The sequence below is a fragment of the Indicator indicator genome, chromosome 15 (genome assembly GCF_027791375.1).
Source record: "Indicator indicator isolate 239-I01 chromosome 15, UM_Iind_1.1, whole genome shotgun sequence".
Lineage (NCBI taxonomy): Eukaryota > Metazoa > Chordata > Aves > Piciformes > Indicatoridae > Indicator > Indicator indicator.
Window position 1 is genome coordinate 18204819 of NC_072024.1, and position 16800 is coordinate 18221618.

The window sequence follows — 16800 nt, forward strand, 5'->3', positions numbered from 1 at the left end:
GCTGAGCCATGGAAGGCATGGGTCCATGTCCTTAGCTGCTGTCCTCTTGGGGGTTAATGGAGGAGAGGCCTATTTCAATAGTTTCACATGAAATGGGGGTGTGTGGAGGTTTTACAGCCCTGGGGCCCTATGGTCCAAATCTACTGAGGGCAGTGATGTGTTTTAGATCAGTTGAAGACGATGTAAGATCACAGATGGTCCCAGGCAGTGCCTCAAAGTAACAGATGTGGATTTTCAAGGATCTTTGGCTTTAGAGGAACAAAAAACCTGGCACTATACTGATGCTGACATTGATACAGAGAGGGTACGTGAGTATTTGCTGTCTCAGGCCAAAGAGATATTTGTTTGCTATTAACAACAACAAAAAGGTTCCCTGACGAATTCTGGAAATAAAAAGCCGAAGGAATTTCACATACATACCATAGGCAGAGCACACTGACTTGCTACTTCTTAGATCCAGGTGATCAAGGGGGCAAATACATTCCTGCCTGTGAGGCATGGGAAGCTCCAGGTGGTGTCAAGGCCCTGAAATAAAAATGGTCTAGGGCAGTTTCACACTGGAGAGGCAGTGTTCAGCCATTATACAGATTATATAGATAAAAGTTTATATCTACCAGGACTGAGTGTGATAAACTCAGGCATAAGCTGAAAGTAGCTTGAAAAAAACCTGCAGCTGTGAACAAATACTTTGCTTTATGTTCTAGACCTTGTGCTTAAAAATGTAATTGTTTGTATTATGTTTGGCATTTGCTTACCAGTTCATTACCGATTGGTTTAGACACTAGAAGAAAGTCTAAGCTGCATTTGCTGAAGTATAGGAGGGTAAAGCAGAATGGAAACCAAGCAAGCTCTCCTGCTGATGGAGAGCTAAAGCAGTCATCTCCCATGCACCAGTGTAAAGCAGGGTCACATTCACACTGCTTTTATGGAGCTGATTAGGAATTACAATGGTGCAATGGCAAGAGCATCTGTTTGGTCTTCATTATGGTCTAGAAATTAATTTTGTCCGTGGTTGAGAAATGAGTATCCCAGTTTCTGTATCTTTGACATCATACTTGCCTAAGTGTGTAAGCTGCAACAGCTGATCACATTTCCCTACCAGACTGGCAACTTCTTTTCTCAAGCAGTGCAGCTGTCCAAGCATTGGTGTCTCTCAACTAATTATGCCAGCTGAGCTTGCTGTGGCATTTCCCTCCTTCTGCTGGGCCGTCCAGAGGTAGGCGAGCGTCTTGCCGCGTGGATGCACTTATCCTCAAGATGATGCTGAGGGACACGGTTTGCGTTCCCAGCCAGCAGATGGAGAACTACTTGAAGCAGGAACATGGTGATATCAAACAAAGGAGATATTGGCAGCTCTTGTGTGTGGGCTTGGGGACTGACGCCGGTACCTCTCGTTAGCCTCTTGTTCCTTCCATGCACGCGTGGCCTGCGACGCTCTCCATTCTGGCAAACGGGAACCATCCCATCGTACCTGTGGGATCTAACGGCGCCTGCTGTTGCACCTCCCTTGCATGGTACTCGCCTTTTGTACACAACTGCTTGCGATGCGTCCTGGCTGCCAAACGAGCTGAATGTGCTTCCTCCCCACTCCTCCTCTCATGGCGCTTGGGCGTCTGCTTTCCCTGAAGGGCTGCGGAGTGGCCTCGCAGCAACCAAACTGGGTCTTAAAGGAATTGGAGAGGACATGGGTGTTTCTAAAGCCTGGCGGGATAAGGCTTCTCTTACACGTCCCTGGCAGGCTGCTGGCCCGACTGGTTTAGACCAAGCTTTTCGCAGGTCAGATGATCCTTGTGCTCTCTTCACTATCCGTCATCCTGCGGCTCTGTAATTGTGCTGTTAGCAGGGAGCTGCACGCCCGGACCTGCGGTGGCGCGTCCACGCTTGGGCTGCCGTTCGGGTCCTAACCGATGCCGTAGCAGACAGACCGGACTGTGAAAAGTCACCCTCGGTCCGCCCCGCTCACGGCCGCCGCCGCCACCCGCCACCGCCCCTCCGCAGCGGTCCGCCCCGCTCACGGCCGCCGCTGCCACCCGCCACCGCCCCTCCGCAGCGGTGTTCGCCGCCTCCCGGCAGGGGCCGCTCTCCTCCCTCGCTCAGCCGCCACCGCCCCTCGCGATGCATGTTGGGAGCTGTAGTCCAGCGGGCGCTGCGCCCGCGGGACGCCGCGGGTGAGGACTACTAGCCCCAGCGTGCCACGGGGCTCCTGGCCGGCCGTGCCTTTTGAATGATTTCACTGCGGTCGGCGCTCGCGGCGAGTTTCGCAGCAGCGGCGGCGCAGCGCGCTCCTTGCCCGTGGATGGCAGCCCGAGCGGGCTCCGCCATGGCCCCCCGCGGGCCGCGCCGCTCTTAGGAGGGGAGACGGGCCGCACATTCGCCTTTTCGGCCGCCCGCCCGCCGCTTCAGCTGGGAGCCGGCGGCCACGGCCGCCGACATGTCGCTGGCCATGGAAGAGGATGAGTACGCCAGGCTGGTGATGGAGTCGGAGCCTGAATGGCTGCGGAACGAGATCAAGCGGCTCTTCCAGGAGCTGGGCGAGACCACCCGGGAGAAGATCCAGGCGGCGGAGTATGGGCTGGCCGTGCTGGAGGAGAAGCAGCAGCTGAAGCAGCAGTACGAGGAGCTAGAGCTGGAGTACGAGACCATCCGTACCGAGATGGAGCAGCTGAAGGAGGTGAGTTGGGGGCCCGGCGGCAGGTGCGGGCCCTGCGGGTGAGCGGGGAGGAGGCGGCGAGGAAGGTGGGAGCAGGACAGATGGTCGTCTTTGGAGTCCGGTGGTGGTAGTCTGAGGGGCCCTGGGGGCTGCTGTGGGGCGGTTGGAGTATCAGTCGTCGTCTCCCCGCCACCCTTGGCAGAATTTGGAGGAGGACGAGCAGGCCTCAGCCTTGCTCCAGGCTGCGCGGTGAAATCCTTCCTTCTCCAAAATGACATCTCGCAGAGACAATTACCGTTGAGACCAGGGGAACAAAAAAAAACCCAAAAGCTTTTCTGCCCCTAACAGCTCTGCTGTGCCAGGGCGATACAGAAGGGGTTTCCGTCTCGCCGCAGGCTCTGGTAGCAGCTCGGCCTGGGGTAAAGTGGAATGAAGCGGCTCAGCTTCTCCTGCCAGGGCTGGGCGCAGCGCTCACCTTGCCCCTCCTCGGAGAGGGGACTGGCGAGCGCTGCATGCCAAGGGCAGAGGCTGGTTATCAGGATTTTGGTGCGTGCCGGGATGCCTCTGGTCACTGTCATCTGCCTTTCTGTGCAGTGAAAAATGTTGTGTTGATGTAATAACTTCCTGAATGTGGACCACGAAAATTACACGGAGGGGCTTAGTTCACACAGTTCTCTTCTGGCGCAGTTCCCTATTGTTTGCCTTATTTATTTATTTTTAGAAAAGGAACTTCAGAGCTAATTCATACAGCGCAGTAAGGTTTGTCAGAAGAAACACTGTTTTCTTAGGTCAGCTGGTACATATGTTTCTCTCATGCAAGATCTTCTTCAGGTCTAGTTACACAGGAAGAGAGCTGCCTGGGAAGAGTCCATGTGCAGAGTGGCACAACCTTGTCAGAATATGTAGACGCATGGTTAGCTGTCCTTATGAGAGCGTACTGACTGCCCATACTGCTGCCAGTCTGCTGCATTGGTATAGCCCATGGGAACTGTTTGTCTGCCTGTATACAGGTTATTTTGGTAATCGTTTCCATGCAGGCAGATCTTGTGCTGCTTTTCAGCCAGTATAGGCCTTGCCTTGATTGTGAAAATCTGATACTGCAGAAAAGATGAACATATGTGGACTTATTTGACCACTGCAAGCCATATCCACTGGGTTTTTGGTTTAGCTCATTTACTTGGAGATGAATTTAAAGTAACATCAAAATACACTATTTCAAAGGGAAAATAAATACTTGTCAATAGACAGGTAGAAAATAACCAGAATCTCTGAATGCCCTCACTTTGTACATCCTGTGTGTCTTTTGGTCTTGTAAACAAAGCTTAATTCTGCTTTTATTGTGTTAGATAAGCATAAGCTGTTTAATCACTCTGAAATACATGGCTACAAACCTGTTAACTAAATACCCAAGCTGAACTGATGTATCACTCTAACTAGAGCCACTCGACCAACATCCTTAGGACATGCTATGTGAAATTAAAGAGTAGAAGCAGTCTTGAAGATAGGAGCAATAGAGTTGTGCTAAAGGGAAAGAAAAGTTAGTAAACCTGTTTGGTAGGTGGGATGGGAAACATGACATTGAGAGGTGAAGGCACTGGCCCAACCTCATTCAGCAAGCCAGAACCTGACCAACCCAGGAATGGAAGCCAGGTTGCCTTGGTCCCAGGTAGTGCTTTATTCACTGGACTGGGCTGTGTGCATGTGGGCATTGCATGTTTTGACTTTCAGATAGTAAAAGGGTTGAAGACAGCTTCTTTTCATTCTTTCAGGGATGCAACACTTCTGAAGCTTGTAGAAGAGATTAAAAAAAAACTTAAAATGGCAGGATTAGCACTGATTCACTTTTTGCTTTTGACGTCCTGAAGGATTTGCTGTGTGTGTGCATGTCCCATTGTAATTAGATCAAAACCAGGGAGACAAAGTATTCTGGGAACAGCTTGAGGACTCTGATAGTTAGCCTACAGAGGGGAAAAAAAACACTGCTCCCCTGGCTTGCTTGTGAAGCTGTGGAGGAATCTGGTCTGCATTAGATCTTGTAAACTTTTAGCAGATGTATGAAGCATGCTCTCAGAGGAGGAGTTTTTCTTTGCTGTTTATGCAACTTCTGGCTTTTCTCAGGCACAGCATGGGGAACACTGCATGCAAGATTTACTGCATGTCAGGCTTCAATGTGAATGGACTCCACCTTGGGTTGCCTGAGGTTGTACTCTGGGAAGGCAGGGGATTGACGGTGACAGTCTGACTAGAATTGGAGTGCTTTCCATCTCTTTCTTCTCGATTTTTAAAATACAGCAGTTCCAGTCTCTCTAGTCCTTGGTTGTTCTCTCCTACATCTGGAGACCTCAGCAGCACAAGGCCATGTTATGCTGCGTGCTGTTTCCTGTCGTGCTGGGTGTTGTACATTTGGATATACTTGAATTTGTTTAATGTTATGAAGCATGGCCCTGTTTATACAATAGGTGAATGGATTTTGAGCATGGGAACTATTTATTAGTTTGTTGCAAGCCCAGGCTACTCTGCTACACTCATCAGATCTTCCCCTTTTACTCCCTTGGTGAGTATAGATGGCTTCCTCAGAGCTGTACCCTATTTTCTACTGATGCCTGTGCACATCCAGTATTTGCAGTTCAGGCCCTCCTGGGGAAGCTGAGCAGCTGGCCTGTCTTTGCACTGAGGCTTTGCTCCAGCCCTTCTTTAGCCAGGGTCCTTGACAAGCTTTCAAATCCTCCCCAGTTTGTCCTTTTGCGTTCTTGTGTCTTGACTTGATCTCTTGTCTTTTATGGCAATTCGTGCTGTGTTTCTTCTATCATTTGTGAGAACTACATTTAAATACAAACTGTCTCCCAGCATGAACTTACTGGTTATCTTCAGTCTCACCTTTGCTTTTGTAGAAGGGAATTGATTTCAAACTTATAATAAATATCACTAATAAATAACAGTTTTTCAAACCTCCAAGAAAGATACTGGCTTTCTTGTAGTGCAGTGCTACATCACATTTTATATATAGGATACTTATTGTTATTTTTTCCTTTCTAGGAGATGAAGTAATAAAGATTTGCTGTTGTGGACTGTAAGTTCACTCATAAGTGATGATAACTGTATAAATTATAGGGCTATTTAACCTGCCTGAGCTGGGGTTTCTGTACGTATGGGGAAGATATGTAGGAGCAGCTCTTTGTGTGCTCCAGCTCGCAGTAGGGATTGTCTGGGACTTCAGTTACTGGTGTTCCTGGTGATTTGTAGGGGAATGTGGCATGGAAAATTAGCTTGGAAAAAGGCTTTGCTCAGTGCTTTAAAGTTGCTTTTGAGATGTTAGATTTATAACTATTAGCTTGGTTAAAAAAATGGCTGCTGTCCAAAGCTTTTCTGATTAGGTGACCATGTACTGGTGGTGGTAGACTTGCATTTACATCTGGAAAAAATGGGCACTATATTATGAATTATTTATTTCAATAATAATATAAAAGTACATCAGTAGACTGTGTCTGTCCTTAAAGTCTAAAAGCACCTATCAGTGAGTCAGTTTATGCCATGTAAGAGGTTTGTATATGGATTTTAAGGGAGAAGGAAGGAAAAAAGCTTATAAGGAACAGCGGCAGTGATATGTACATGACTCTTCATTTGTTTTCAGGGTAGTAGTGGCTTTTGTTTCTGTTTTTTACCTTTAAGGATTGCGTATTGATTTTATGCCATGATACAAATTCTCTGTAGAGGAGGTTGTAGTGAGGTGAGGGTTGGTCTCTTTTTTCTAGTGACAAGTGATAGAACAAGAGGAAATGGCCTGAAATTGTGCCAGCAGAGGTTTGGGTTGGAGATTAAAAAAAAATTCTTTCCTGCAAGAGTGGTTAGGGATTGGATCAGGCTGCCCAGGGAGGTGGTAGAGTCTCCATCCCTGGAGGTGTTCAAGGAACGTGTGGCTGTGGCACTTGGGGACATGGTTTGATGGGCATGGTGGTGTTGGGCTGATGGTTGGACTCGATGATCTTGGAGGCCTTTTCAAATCATAACAATTCTCTGATTTTATGATTTTTGTTTTGTGATACTTATCTGTGCCTTGGCCCAGGATGAGAACTGTCCCTGACTGTGTCGGTGTAAGCTGAAATTCCCCCCCCCACCGACAATAACCAGGCTAGCTCAGTCTGGAAGCAAATGAAAAGCTGTATTTACAAGCAGAGTCTAAAATCTACAATGAAATGCAATGAATATGTACAAATATACAAAATTCACAACATTCACAAATATATACAATCAACAGAAAAGCACAACCGATCTCCCTTTGCTTCCCCCCAAGGGGACCCTCCCAAAGGGGCCTCTCTCTCTCCCAGGAGCTTCCCCCCAGACCCCCCTGGACAGAGAAGCAGAGTTTAGTTAGAGCAGAAAGTTGTTAACTTAGCTGCCAAGGTCAGTGTGTTATCTTCAGCCAGAAGAGAAGAAGAAACAGCAGCCAGACAGCCCAGCAACTGCCCCCACTGCCGAACGCAGAATGTGCAGAATGCCTACTTTGTTTTGGGTAATAGTTCTTAAACATTTCTATCTATCCAATGGAAGTGTTTAGAACAATCGTTATTTTGCTTTCTTACACCCAATAGTGACTTATTTACATTCTTTCACTTTCTCTGTTCTGAACTTTGCAAGGAAAAATTAAAAAGACAGTTTCAAACCACCACAGTCCACCCCTTCTAAACAATTCCATTGGCTGCTACTATTATCTATCTAATCTAAAATAATATCTACAACAATAGGTGAATAAAGACCATAGTCCATTCCGGCTATCTCAGATGTAGATGATTCAAAAGAGTCAAATCACAGAAAAACAGCAAACAGCTTGTTTCCTCGCAGATGGAGCGAAGAAAGGAACAGGGACTCTCAGGTAACTCAGGGCTCTCAGGGTTCGTGCACCGTAGATCTCATGAACTCTCCTCTTGGGCGCGATGCTGTGTCTGCGCAACACTCTGAATTTAACCTCTTTCAGCCAAAGTTAGATTTCTTTGTGGAATACACTGAATTTCACCATTTTCTTGCATCACCCAATAGATGTGACCAGGACCTTCAGCAGAAACCACCCCTCGGACAGGTTTGGCCTCTCCTGAAGGAGAAAATACCCAAACAGTTTTGCCTAACAGATTCTTTTCTCTGATAACAGGAACTCTATCACCTTCTTCCTTTCGCAACAAATCTGATTGGGCAGGTCCAGCTCGATTCACTGAACCTCTACTATTCACCAACCAGGTTGCTTGTGCTAAATGTTTCTCCCAGTTTTTCAAAGATCCACCCCCCATGGCTTTGAGAGTGGTTTTCAGCAAACCGTTGTAGCGTTCGATCTTCCCTGCAGCTGGGGCATAGTAGGGAATGTGGAATATCCACTCGATGCCGTGCTTTTTGGCCCATTTTTTTACAAGATTGTTCTTGAAATGAGTTCTGTTGTCTGACTCAATCCTCTCTGGAGTTCCGTGTCTCCACAGGATTTGTCTTTCCAGACCAAGAATGGTGTTACGTGCAGTTGCATGAGGAACTGGATAAGTTTCCAGCCATCCAGTGCTTGCCTCTACCATAGTCAGCACATACTGCTTACCAGATCGAGAACGAGGTAGAGTGATGTAGTCAATCTGCCAGGCTTCACCATACTCGTACTTGGACCATCGGTCACTGTACCACAAACGCTTGATCCACTTTGCCTGCTTAATAGCAGCACAAATATCACAGTCATGGATGACTTGCATGATAGCATCCATGGAAATGTCAATGGATCTGTCACGAGCCCATCGGTAGGTTGCATCTCTGCCTTGATGTCCTGACGAGTCATGGGCCCACCGAGCTAAGAACAGCTCACCTCGGTGTTTCCAGTCAAGATCAGGATCAGAGTTTGTGTCCACCTGGGAAACTCTTGCAGCTAGATCTGCCTGATGGTTGTGTTGTTGTTCTTCAGTAGCTTTGCTCTTAGGAATGTGAGCATCTGTGGCAGTTTAGGCTGGGTGCCCCCTGCCAGTGCCGCATGAGATACACCTCTGGTGTCCTGGGTGCCCACCCATAGGGGTGGACACAGGAAACGACGTATTTCTACCCATAAATCCTGCACCCTATAAGGCCATCTGCAAAGTCATTCTCTTCCTCTTTCTTCCCTCTCTGCTCCCACGGGAGATGTCCTCTCTTATCGGGTAATGCCGGGGGAGTATCCTCAAGGCCTCTTAGGCCTGTCCAGGCCTAATGCCAGGAGGAGAATGGAGGAGGGGGCAGTCTCAGACCTGGCCAGCCTGAGACTTGCCTAGCAGTGGGAGGGGGAAGAAAGAGCCCTGGGGGGTTTGGGTTTACCCTCAGGTGGGAAGAAGGGAAGGATTGGGAAGCTTTGGGAATTAATGTAACGGGCTCTGTACGCTTTGGGATACTCTTTGTCACTATGCTTTGTAGTTTGTAGTTGTCTGTAGCTTCACCAATTGCTTTTCCGTTTAAACTTTCCATCACTCTCCAATCTGTTTGTGTGAGTCTCATTCTTTTGTCCTTTTCGGGGCAAGAGACGATCTGTGTCTGTCCCCAAACCAGTACAGATTTTTGGTAGCAGAGGATGGTTGCTGTGCTGAACTCTGCAAATTGGATTGGAGAAGAGCAGGGGTGGAAAAGTTAAAATGGTCTGGGCGTTGTTGGTTTTTGGTGGCTGGGCTCAAGGTTTTGTGCTGGGGCGACCGTGTGGGCGTTTTATGGGTTCCGAGGGGACACCCTGGTGCGTAGCCGTGGCGTAGAATCCCTCCAGCTGTTCCGCAGCGGCAGCGGCGATTCTATAGCTGCAGGCACTGGGGGAAAGCTTAAGAATGCGGTGCCTGCCCCTTTCCCTTTTGTTCCCCGCGGCGCCAGCGGCGAGTAGAGCGGCGCGGAGCCGAGGAAGGGGGAGGGACAGTCGGAAACAGACCAGGGTCGGCTTGTCACGCAGCGGTGGGGGCTAGCCGCAGCGGGGCGGTGAGCGGTGGCTCCCGCAACTCAAGAAGGCGAGCGGTGGCTCCAGTTCAAAAGCTGCTTCCGAGGACCCAGGGAGCGAGCGTAGCTTTGGCTGGAAAAGCCGCTCTTGTGGCCCGAGGGGTGGCGGTGGTTTTGATCTGTACCGCGGCTGCAGAGGTGACGGCGGCTCTCGCTGTTATCTCTCCCCTGATTTTCGGACGCGCTCTGAAAATGGCGCCTAGCACCTGGCTCCGCCTCTCTTCTCGGTGGGTTGCAGTGCAGCCACTCCCTCTCCGGGGGAGGGCTGTGTAGCTGGATGCCTCCACGCCTCGGCATGCGTACGCTCGGGGGGAGCGGTGTGCCTGTGCGTGGTGTGCATCCGTATTAGCCTCGGGCCGCGGCTGGAAGCAGTCAGCACTGGGCTTGGGAAAGGTCCGTGCAGCTTTGGAAAGTCTCAGCGTGCTGTTGCCTGCAAGGGGTGGAAGGAGTCGAGTTGAGGAGCCTGATTGCTCAGACTCGATTGCCCCGAGGGGTGGAAACATGCCGCTTCAGTGGATGGAGAAATGCTTGATTGAGAAGTTATGAGGTTGTTTCCAGGTGGCCAGGATGCTCCATCGGATCCATGAAGAGTTCACCGCGCAGAAGAATGAACTCTGCGTCGCTGGGAGGTTCCACAGGATGAGGGAGTAGAGCTGGACTGAACTGTTACCTGAGCCCGAGGGAGAGATTCTTTGGAAGGACGCCCAGATGGAGACTTGGACTTTGCCAGACATGTCATCTGAAAGTTGTTTCTAATTTGATGATATGTTTTGGGTGCAGGAATTATGGGTATGAAATAAGGGGTGGAATGTGGCAGTTTAGGCTGGGTGCTCCCTGCCACTGCTGCATGAGATACACCTCTGGTGTCCTGGGTGCCCACCCACAGGGGTGGACGCAGGAAATGACGTATTTCTACCCATAAGTCCTGCACCCTATAAAGCCATCTGCAAAGTCATTCTCTTCCTCTTTCTTCCCTCTCTGCTCCCACGGGAGATGTCCTCTCTTATCGGGTAATGCCGGGGGAGTATCCTCAAGGCCTCTTAGGCCTGTCTAGGCCTAATGCCAGGAGGAGAATGGAGGGGGGGGCAGTCTCAGACCTGGCCAGCCTGAGACTTGCCTAGCAGCGGGAGGGGGAAGAAAGAGCCCTGGGGGGTTTGTGTTTACCCTCAGGTGGGAAGAAGGGAAGGATTGGGAGGCCTTTGGGAACTCTGTGAGGGGTTCTGTACGCTTTGGGATACTCTTTGTCACTATGCTTTGTAGCTTGTAGTTCTCTGTAGCTTCACCAATTGCTTTTCCATTTAAACTTTCCATTACTCTCCAATCGTTTGTGTGACTCTCATTCTTTTGTCCCTTTCGGGGCAAGAGAGGATCTGTGTCTGGCCCCAAACCAGCACAGCATCGATGTGTCTCACTTTCACTGGGATTCTCTCAATGCGAGCAGCAATGTCTTGCCACAGATCTGCAGCCCAGATAGGCTTTCCTTTCCTCTGCCAGCCATTCTTCTTCCAGTCTTTCAGCCAACCCCACAAGGCATTGGCTACCATCCACGAGTCAGTGTAGAGAGAAAGCTTTGGCCATCTCTCACGTTCAGCTACGTTAAGAGCTAGCTGGACAGCTTTTACCTCTGCAAATTGACTGGATTCTCCTTCTCCATCTCTCGCTTCTGCAACTCTGTGTGTTGGACTCCACACTGCAGATTTCCATCTCCGCTTGTTCCCAACAAGACGACAGGAACCGTCTGTGAACAAAGCATATCTCTTTTCATCATCAGACAGATCACTGTAAGGAGGAGCTTCCTCAGGACGAGCTACTCTCTCCTCTGGAGGTTTAGCACAGCTTGTGCCTTCTGGCCAGTTTGTGATCACCTCCACCAAACCAGGCCTTTCGAGATTTCCCATTCGAGCTCTCTGTGTTATCAGAGCCATCCACTTAGACCAGGTAGCATCTGTTGCATGATGTGGTGAAGAACCTTTGCCTTTGAACATCCAATTCAGAACTGGCAATCTAGGAGTTAGAAGAAGTTGTGACTCAGTTCCAATCACTTCAGAAGCAGCTTTCACTCCTTCATAAGCAGCTAAAATCTCTTTCTCTGTTGGAGTGTAGTTTGCCTCTGAGCCTCTGTAGCCACGACCCCAGAAACCAAGAGGACGTCCTCGTGTCTCCCCTGGAGCTCTTTGCCATAAGCACCAGGTTGGGCCATTGTCACTCGCGGCTGTGTACAGAACGTTCTTAATGTCTGGACCAGTTCGGACAGGTCCCAGACCCATTGCTTGGACTACCTCTCGCTTGATCTGGTCAAAGGCTGCTTGTTGCTCAGGACCCCATTGGAAACTGTTTCTCTTTCGAGTCACATTATATAGAGGTTTCACAATCTGACTGTATCCAGGAATGTGCAGTCTCCAAAATCCCACTATGCCTAAGAAACGCAGAGTTTCTTTCTTGTTGGTGGGTTTTGCCGTGGTGGAGACTCTGTTTATCACATCCATTGGGATGTGACGGCGACCATCTTGCCACCGCACTCCCAGAAACTGGATTTCTCTGGCAGATCCTTTCACCTTGTCTCGCTTGATAGCGAAACCAGCTTGCAAGAGAATGTCAATGATTTTGTTACCTTTCTCGAAGACTTCTTCAGCAGTCTCACCCCAGACGATGATGTCATCGATGAACTGAATGTGTTCTGGAGCTCCACCTTTCTCCAAAGCATCATGGATCACTGCATGGCAGATGGTTGAACTGTGAATCCACCCCTGGGGCAAACGATTGAATGTGTACTGAATGCCTCTCCAGGTGAAAGCAAACTGAGGCCTGCATTCCTCTGCTATGGGAATAGAGAAGAAAGCATTAGCAATGTCTATGGTAGCATACCATTTGGCCTGCTTGGATTCCAGCTCATATTGGAGTTCCATCATGTCTGGCACAGCTGCACTCATGGGTGGAGTTACTTCATTCAAGGCACGGAAATCAACTGTCAGACGCCACTCTCCATTCTGCTTTCTCACAGGCCAGATTGGACTGTTGAAAGGTGAATGAGTTTTGCTGATGACCTTCTGACTCTCCAACTGACGAATCAAGTTTTGAATGGGCACCAAAGAGTCACGGTTGGTTCTGTATTGTCTGTGATGCACAGTTTGAGAAGCAACCGGCAGCTTTACATCCTCTATCTCATGTTGTCCCACAACTGCAGATTCATCTGAAAGCTCAGGTCTAATGGACAACTTCAATTTTCCTCCATCAGTTTCTACAGTTGCTATTCCAAAAGCCCATTTGTAACCCTTAGGGTCTTTAAAACGCCCTTCTCTCAGAAAGTCAATTCCCAAAATACAAGGTGCATTAGGACCTGTTACAATAGTATGTTTCTTCCACTGCTTCCCAGTTAAACTTATATCAACCTCTATCTTAAACAACTCTTGAGATCCACCAGTGACTCCCTGAATAGTTATAGATTCTCCCCCTTGATAATTTGATGGTATGATGGTGCACTGAGCTCCTGTGTCAACCAAGGCCCTGTACTTCTGAAATTTTGAAGTGCCAGGCCACTGGATGTACACATCCCAATAGATTCTGTTATCTCCATTATCCCTTACCTCCCCCTGGCGGAAGGCAGGGCACCCCTAATGGTGGGGATTACCTCCACATGTACAGCTGGCACAACGTCCAGCACCAGAATTAGGATCACTGTTGGAGCTATCAGAGTTGTTCTGGGAAACTGAGGAAGCGACAGCTACCCTCCTGGTATTGCTACCTCGGGATCTGCCCCTCTGCAGCTCCCGTAACCTCTTGAAAAGATCCGAAGTTGGTTGACCATCCCATCTGTTCATGTTCTCACCAAACTGATCACGCAGAGTTATCCAGATACTGCCACGTGATTGCCTCTGCTGTCTGTTTTGGTTTGACCTATTCTGGAATGGCCTTCTTGGAGCACGTCTGTTCCTGACAGCTGAAACTTGTATCCATCTGGAGGAAGAGGAATCATAATCATCCCCCTTCATCAAGTTGGATATGGAGGTTTTAAATTCCTCCTTCAGCTCTTTCATGCAATTCTCAATCTTTCCAGACAAAGTTTCAATGGCTGAAACCAAAGAAGTACGTGCAAGACTATCCTCCAATTGCCTCATTTGGTCAGTGAAATGGCCAACAGTAGGAGGCACTCCACCATAATTTCTTGCCACAATCCTGCTTGCCAGAATAGTAGCATAATTAGGAGGAGCAAGCTTAATGAGCTTTTTGGCAAGGCCTGTTCCAACAGGAATTTCATCAGGATTCAGAGTTTTATGATCTCCATACATTACTTCTCTCACAGCAAATTTTCTCAGACGCTTGATTCCCTCATCTATTGTGGTCCAAGGCTTAGGGTTCCATGGTAAATCATCTCTGCTGGGGTACCTCAGCGAGACTGCCAGTAGGAGGCGTGCCCACAGAGAAACTTTACCAATGCACTTGCCTAGGTGCCTGTCTATGCCTGTATCCTTTGAGAGCATCCCCAACTGAGAGGCCGACTTGTCACCTACCACCAATGCTGGGGCTCCCATATCAAAACACCTGGCTAGCCAAGACAGGACTGGCTCATTATCTCCTCTGATGTAATCCTTCCTCACATGTCTAATTTCCTGTCTGGGTGCATTAGCTGACTGTATGTCATCCTCATCATCATCATCATCATCCTGAGGTTGCTGTCCCCATAATCCTGTTGTAATCCTCCGTTGAATTTCCTTGAGTTCAGAGGCTCTGCCAGCAGTTGCTAATCTACCAGGGTCTACATCCTGACCTACATCTCCATCATCCATGTGGGGTCTCAAGAGGTCTACCAGAGTTTTAAGGCTAACCCTCTCTTCCTCATCAGAAGGATCTTTCTTAACAGAGGGACCCTGAGTAGAAGGACCCTCATCTCCATCTGCACCATCTCCTGCAGCATCTGCATCTCCTCCTGCAGCTCCTTTACGCTTTCTGCTTACAGTGGCCACCAAATTTACTGGATTGGTTTTCACATTCACAGCAGAGTTGGAAGAGCAAGTAGCCTTATGTCTTTCTTGACACAGTGCTATCAGTAGCCATATGATTATTCCAAGAAGCAACAAAATTAAGATTAAGGCTAGCACAAGATATCTAGGGTACCACTGGTTCCAAAGACCCTCTGTAGTTGTAAGAGGAGTAACAAACTCAAATGTGTCTGCTAGCACATCCATAGTTGAGTTACCATAGCTTCTTAGCCCAATAAGACCACAACAGAATTCACCAACATTCAGTAACTTGTTCTTAACCCAAAGAAATGACTTATATGCCACATATCTCACAATCTTGTCTATCATGCAAGAAATGGCCCATCTGTAAACAATCACACTGATAATAGATGAAATAGAATGACTCAAAATCCAAAACAGCTTCATTTTGCTTCCTAATCTGAGCAGAAATAAATCACAAGCAATCGAGCCCCGAGTTGGAGCGCCAAAAATAAAAAGTGTGTCGGTGTGAGCTGAAATTCCCCCCCCCCACCGACAATAACCAGGCTAGCCCAGTCCGGAAGCAAATGAAAAGCTGTATTTACAAGCAGAGTCTAAAATCTACAATGAAATGCAATGAATATGTACAAATATACAAAATTCACAACATTCACAAATATATACAATCAACAGAAAAGCACAACCGATCTCCCTTTGCTTCCCCCCAAGGGGACCCTCCCAAAGGGGCCTCTCTCTCTCCCAGGAGCTTCCCCCCAGACCCCCCTGGACAGAGAAGCAGAGTTAGTTAATCAGAAAGTTGTTAACTTAGCTGCCAAGGTCAGTGTGCTATCTTCAGCCAGAAGAGAAGAAGAAACAGCAGCCAGACAGCCCAGCAACTGCCCCCACTGCCGAACGCAGAATGTGCAGAGTGCCTACTTTGTTTTGGGTAATAGTTCTTAAACATTTCTATCTATCCAATGGAAGTGTTTAGAACAATCGTTATTTTGCTTTCTTACACCCAATAGTGACTTATTTACATTCTTTCACTTTCTCTGTTCTGAACTTTGCAAGGAAAAATTAAAAAGACAGTTTCAAACCACCACACTGACCCTCCAGCAAACGTTAGGTAATTTGTTTCTTATTTTCTATATTAGATTCAACCCAAGGTTTCATGGAACAAAAGCTTGGCAGCAGTAGTGCCATTTACTACATATTCTTCCCCTGGGAATGTGGCAGCACTGTTTGCTGTCCTGGTGGAAGGGGTATGGTGCACTGTTGAGCAGAGCCATTTTTTTGGCTTGTTTGTTTTTGTTTATAACAAACTTCCTTTTGTTTTTTGAATTAAGTCAGTTCCCTGAATTGGCTCCCAGGTGTGCTGCATGTGGTTGTGCAGGTACCATCTCACCAAGAGTGTGTTACAGCAGTAAGTATGTAATGAGAGGATCACCTTAAGCTGGTCTTGCTGCTGAGCCTGACAGTGAAACTGCTGCCTGAACAGCACAAGCTGTAGCATGCAGTTGTGTGGATCTGTCTTGTCTGACTCCTGGAAATTAGCGGTCTTTGGGATACTGCATTGGAAATATCATTATTGTAAGGGTCTGTAGTGGGGTGTGGTCTCTTGTGCAACACTTTCTGTCTTTACCCAAAAAAACTGTTCCTGCTGAGACTTGATTTTGGAATCCTTCAGCATGCCATCTTGAATGAGGGCACTTGGGAGCTGAGGCTCTGCAGGTGGGATACAGGCCTGCCTTGGTGTTCAGAGAGCCTGTAGGGGACAGCAGCAGGGAACAGACATTCTCAGCAGGACAAGTACTGGATCAGTTACTGAACGTTGGCAGTCTTTCTCCACAGGTGCTGCAGGGCAAGATTTCTTCAAAGCAGTATCACAGAGGGCTTGAGTGAACCTGAAGGTTTGATGAGCACTGCTGTGTGGGTGATGGCTGTGTCTTCCTGCACATCCGAAAGGGAAGTTTCTGCAGCCCCTGACATCCTTCTTGCAAAGTGAAAGTCTCAAACCTGCTGTCATCAGTGCTTGCTGCATGAGGGGTTTGGTGTGGCTCTGCTGTGATGATACCAGTGGTTTAACTAATTTCGCATCACGGTTCCTACTTGCCATTTCAACAGCTGCTGGAGCAAACTCACTAGTTTCAGGGGTGTTTAATACCTAATTTATCCCTTTGAATTTAGGACCATTTTTCTTTTAATCTGAAAGAAAATCCTGATTGTTTGGAAAATTGCCTGACTTCC

At 48.2% G+C, this 16800-nt stretch overlaps 1 protein-coding gene across 2 annotated transcripts in view; it reads left to right on the top strand.

The window, feature by feature from the left end:
- Positions 1-2431: 2431 nt before the first annotated feature.
- BICD2 (BICD cargo adaptor 2) overlaps positions 2432-16800 on the top strand; it is a 102703-nt gene continuing 88334 nt past the window's right edge. For both annotated transcript variants that reach the window (XM_054387626.1, XM_054387625.1), the window contains exon 1: positions 2432-2671. In XM_054387626.1, the coding sequence (XP_054243601.1) occupies positions 2432-2671 (240 nt within the window). The remainder of the gene's footprint in view (positions 2672-16800) is intronic.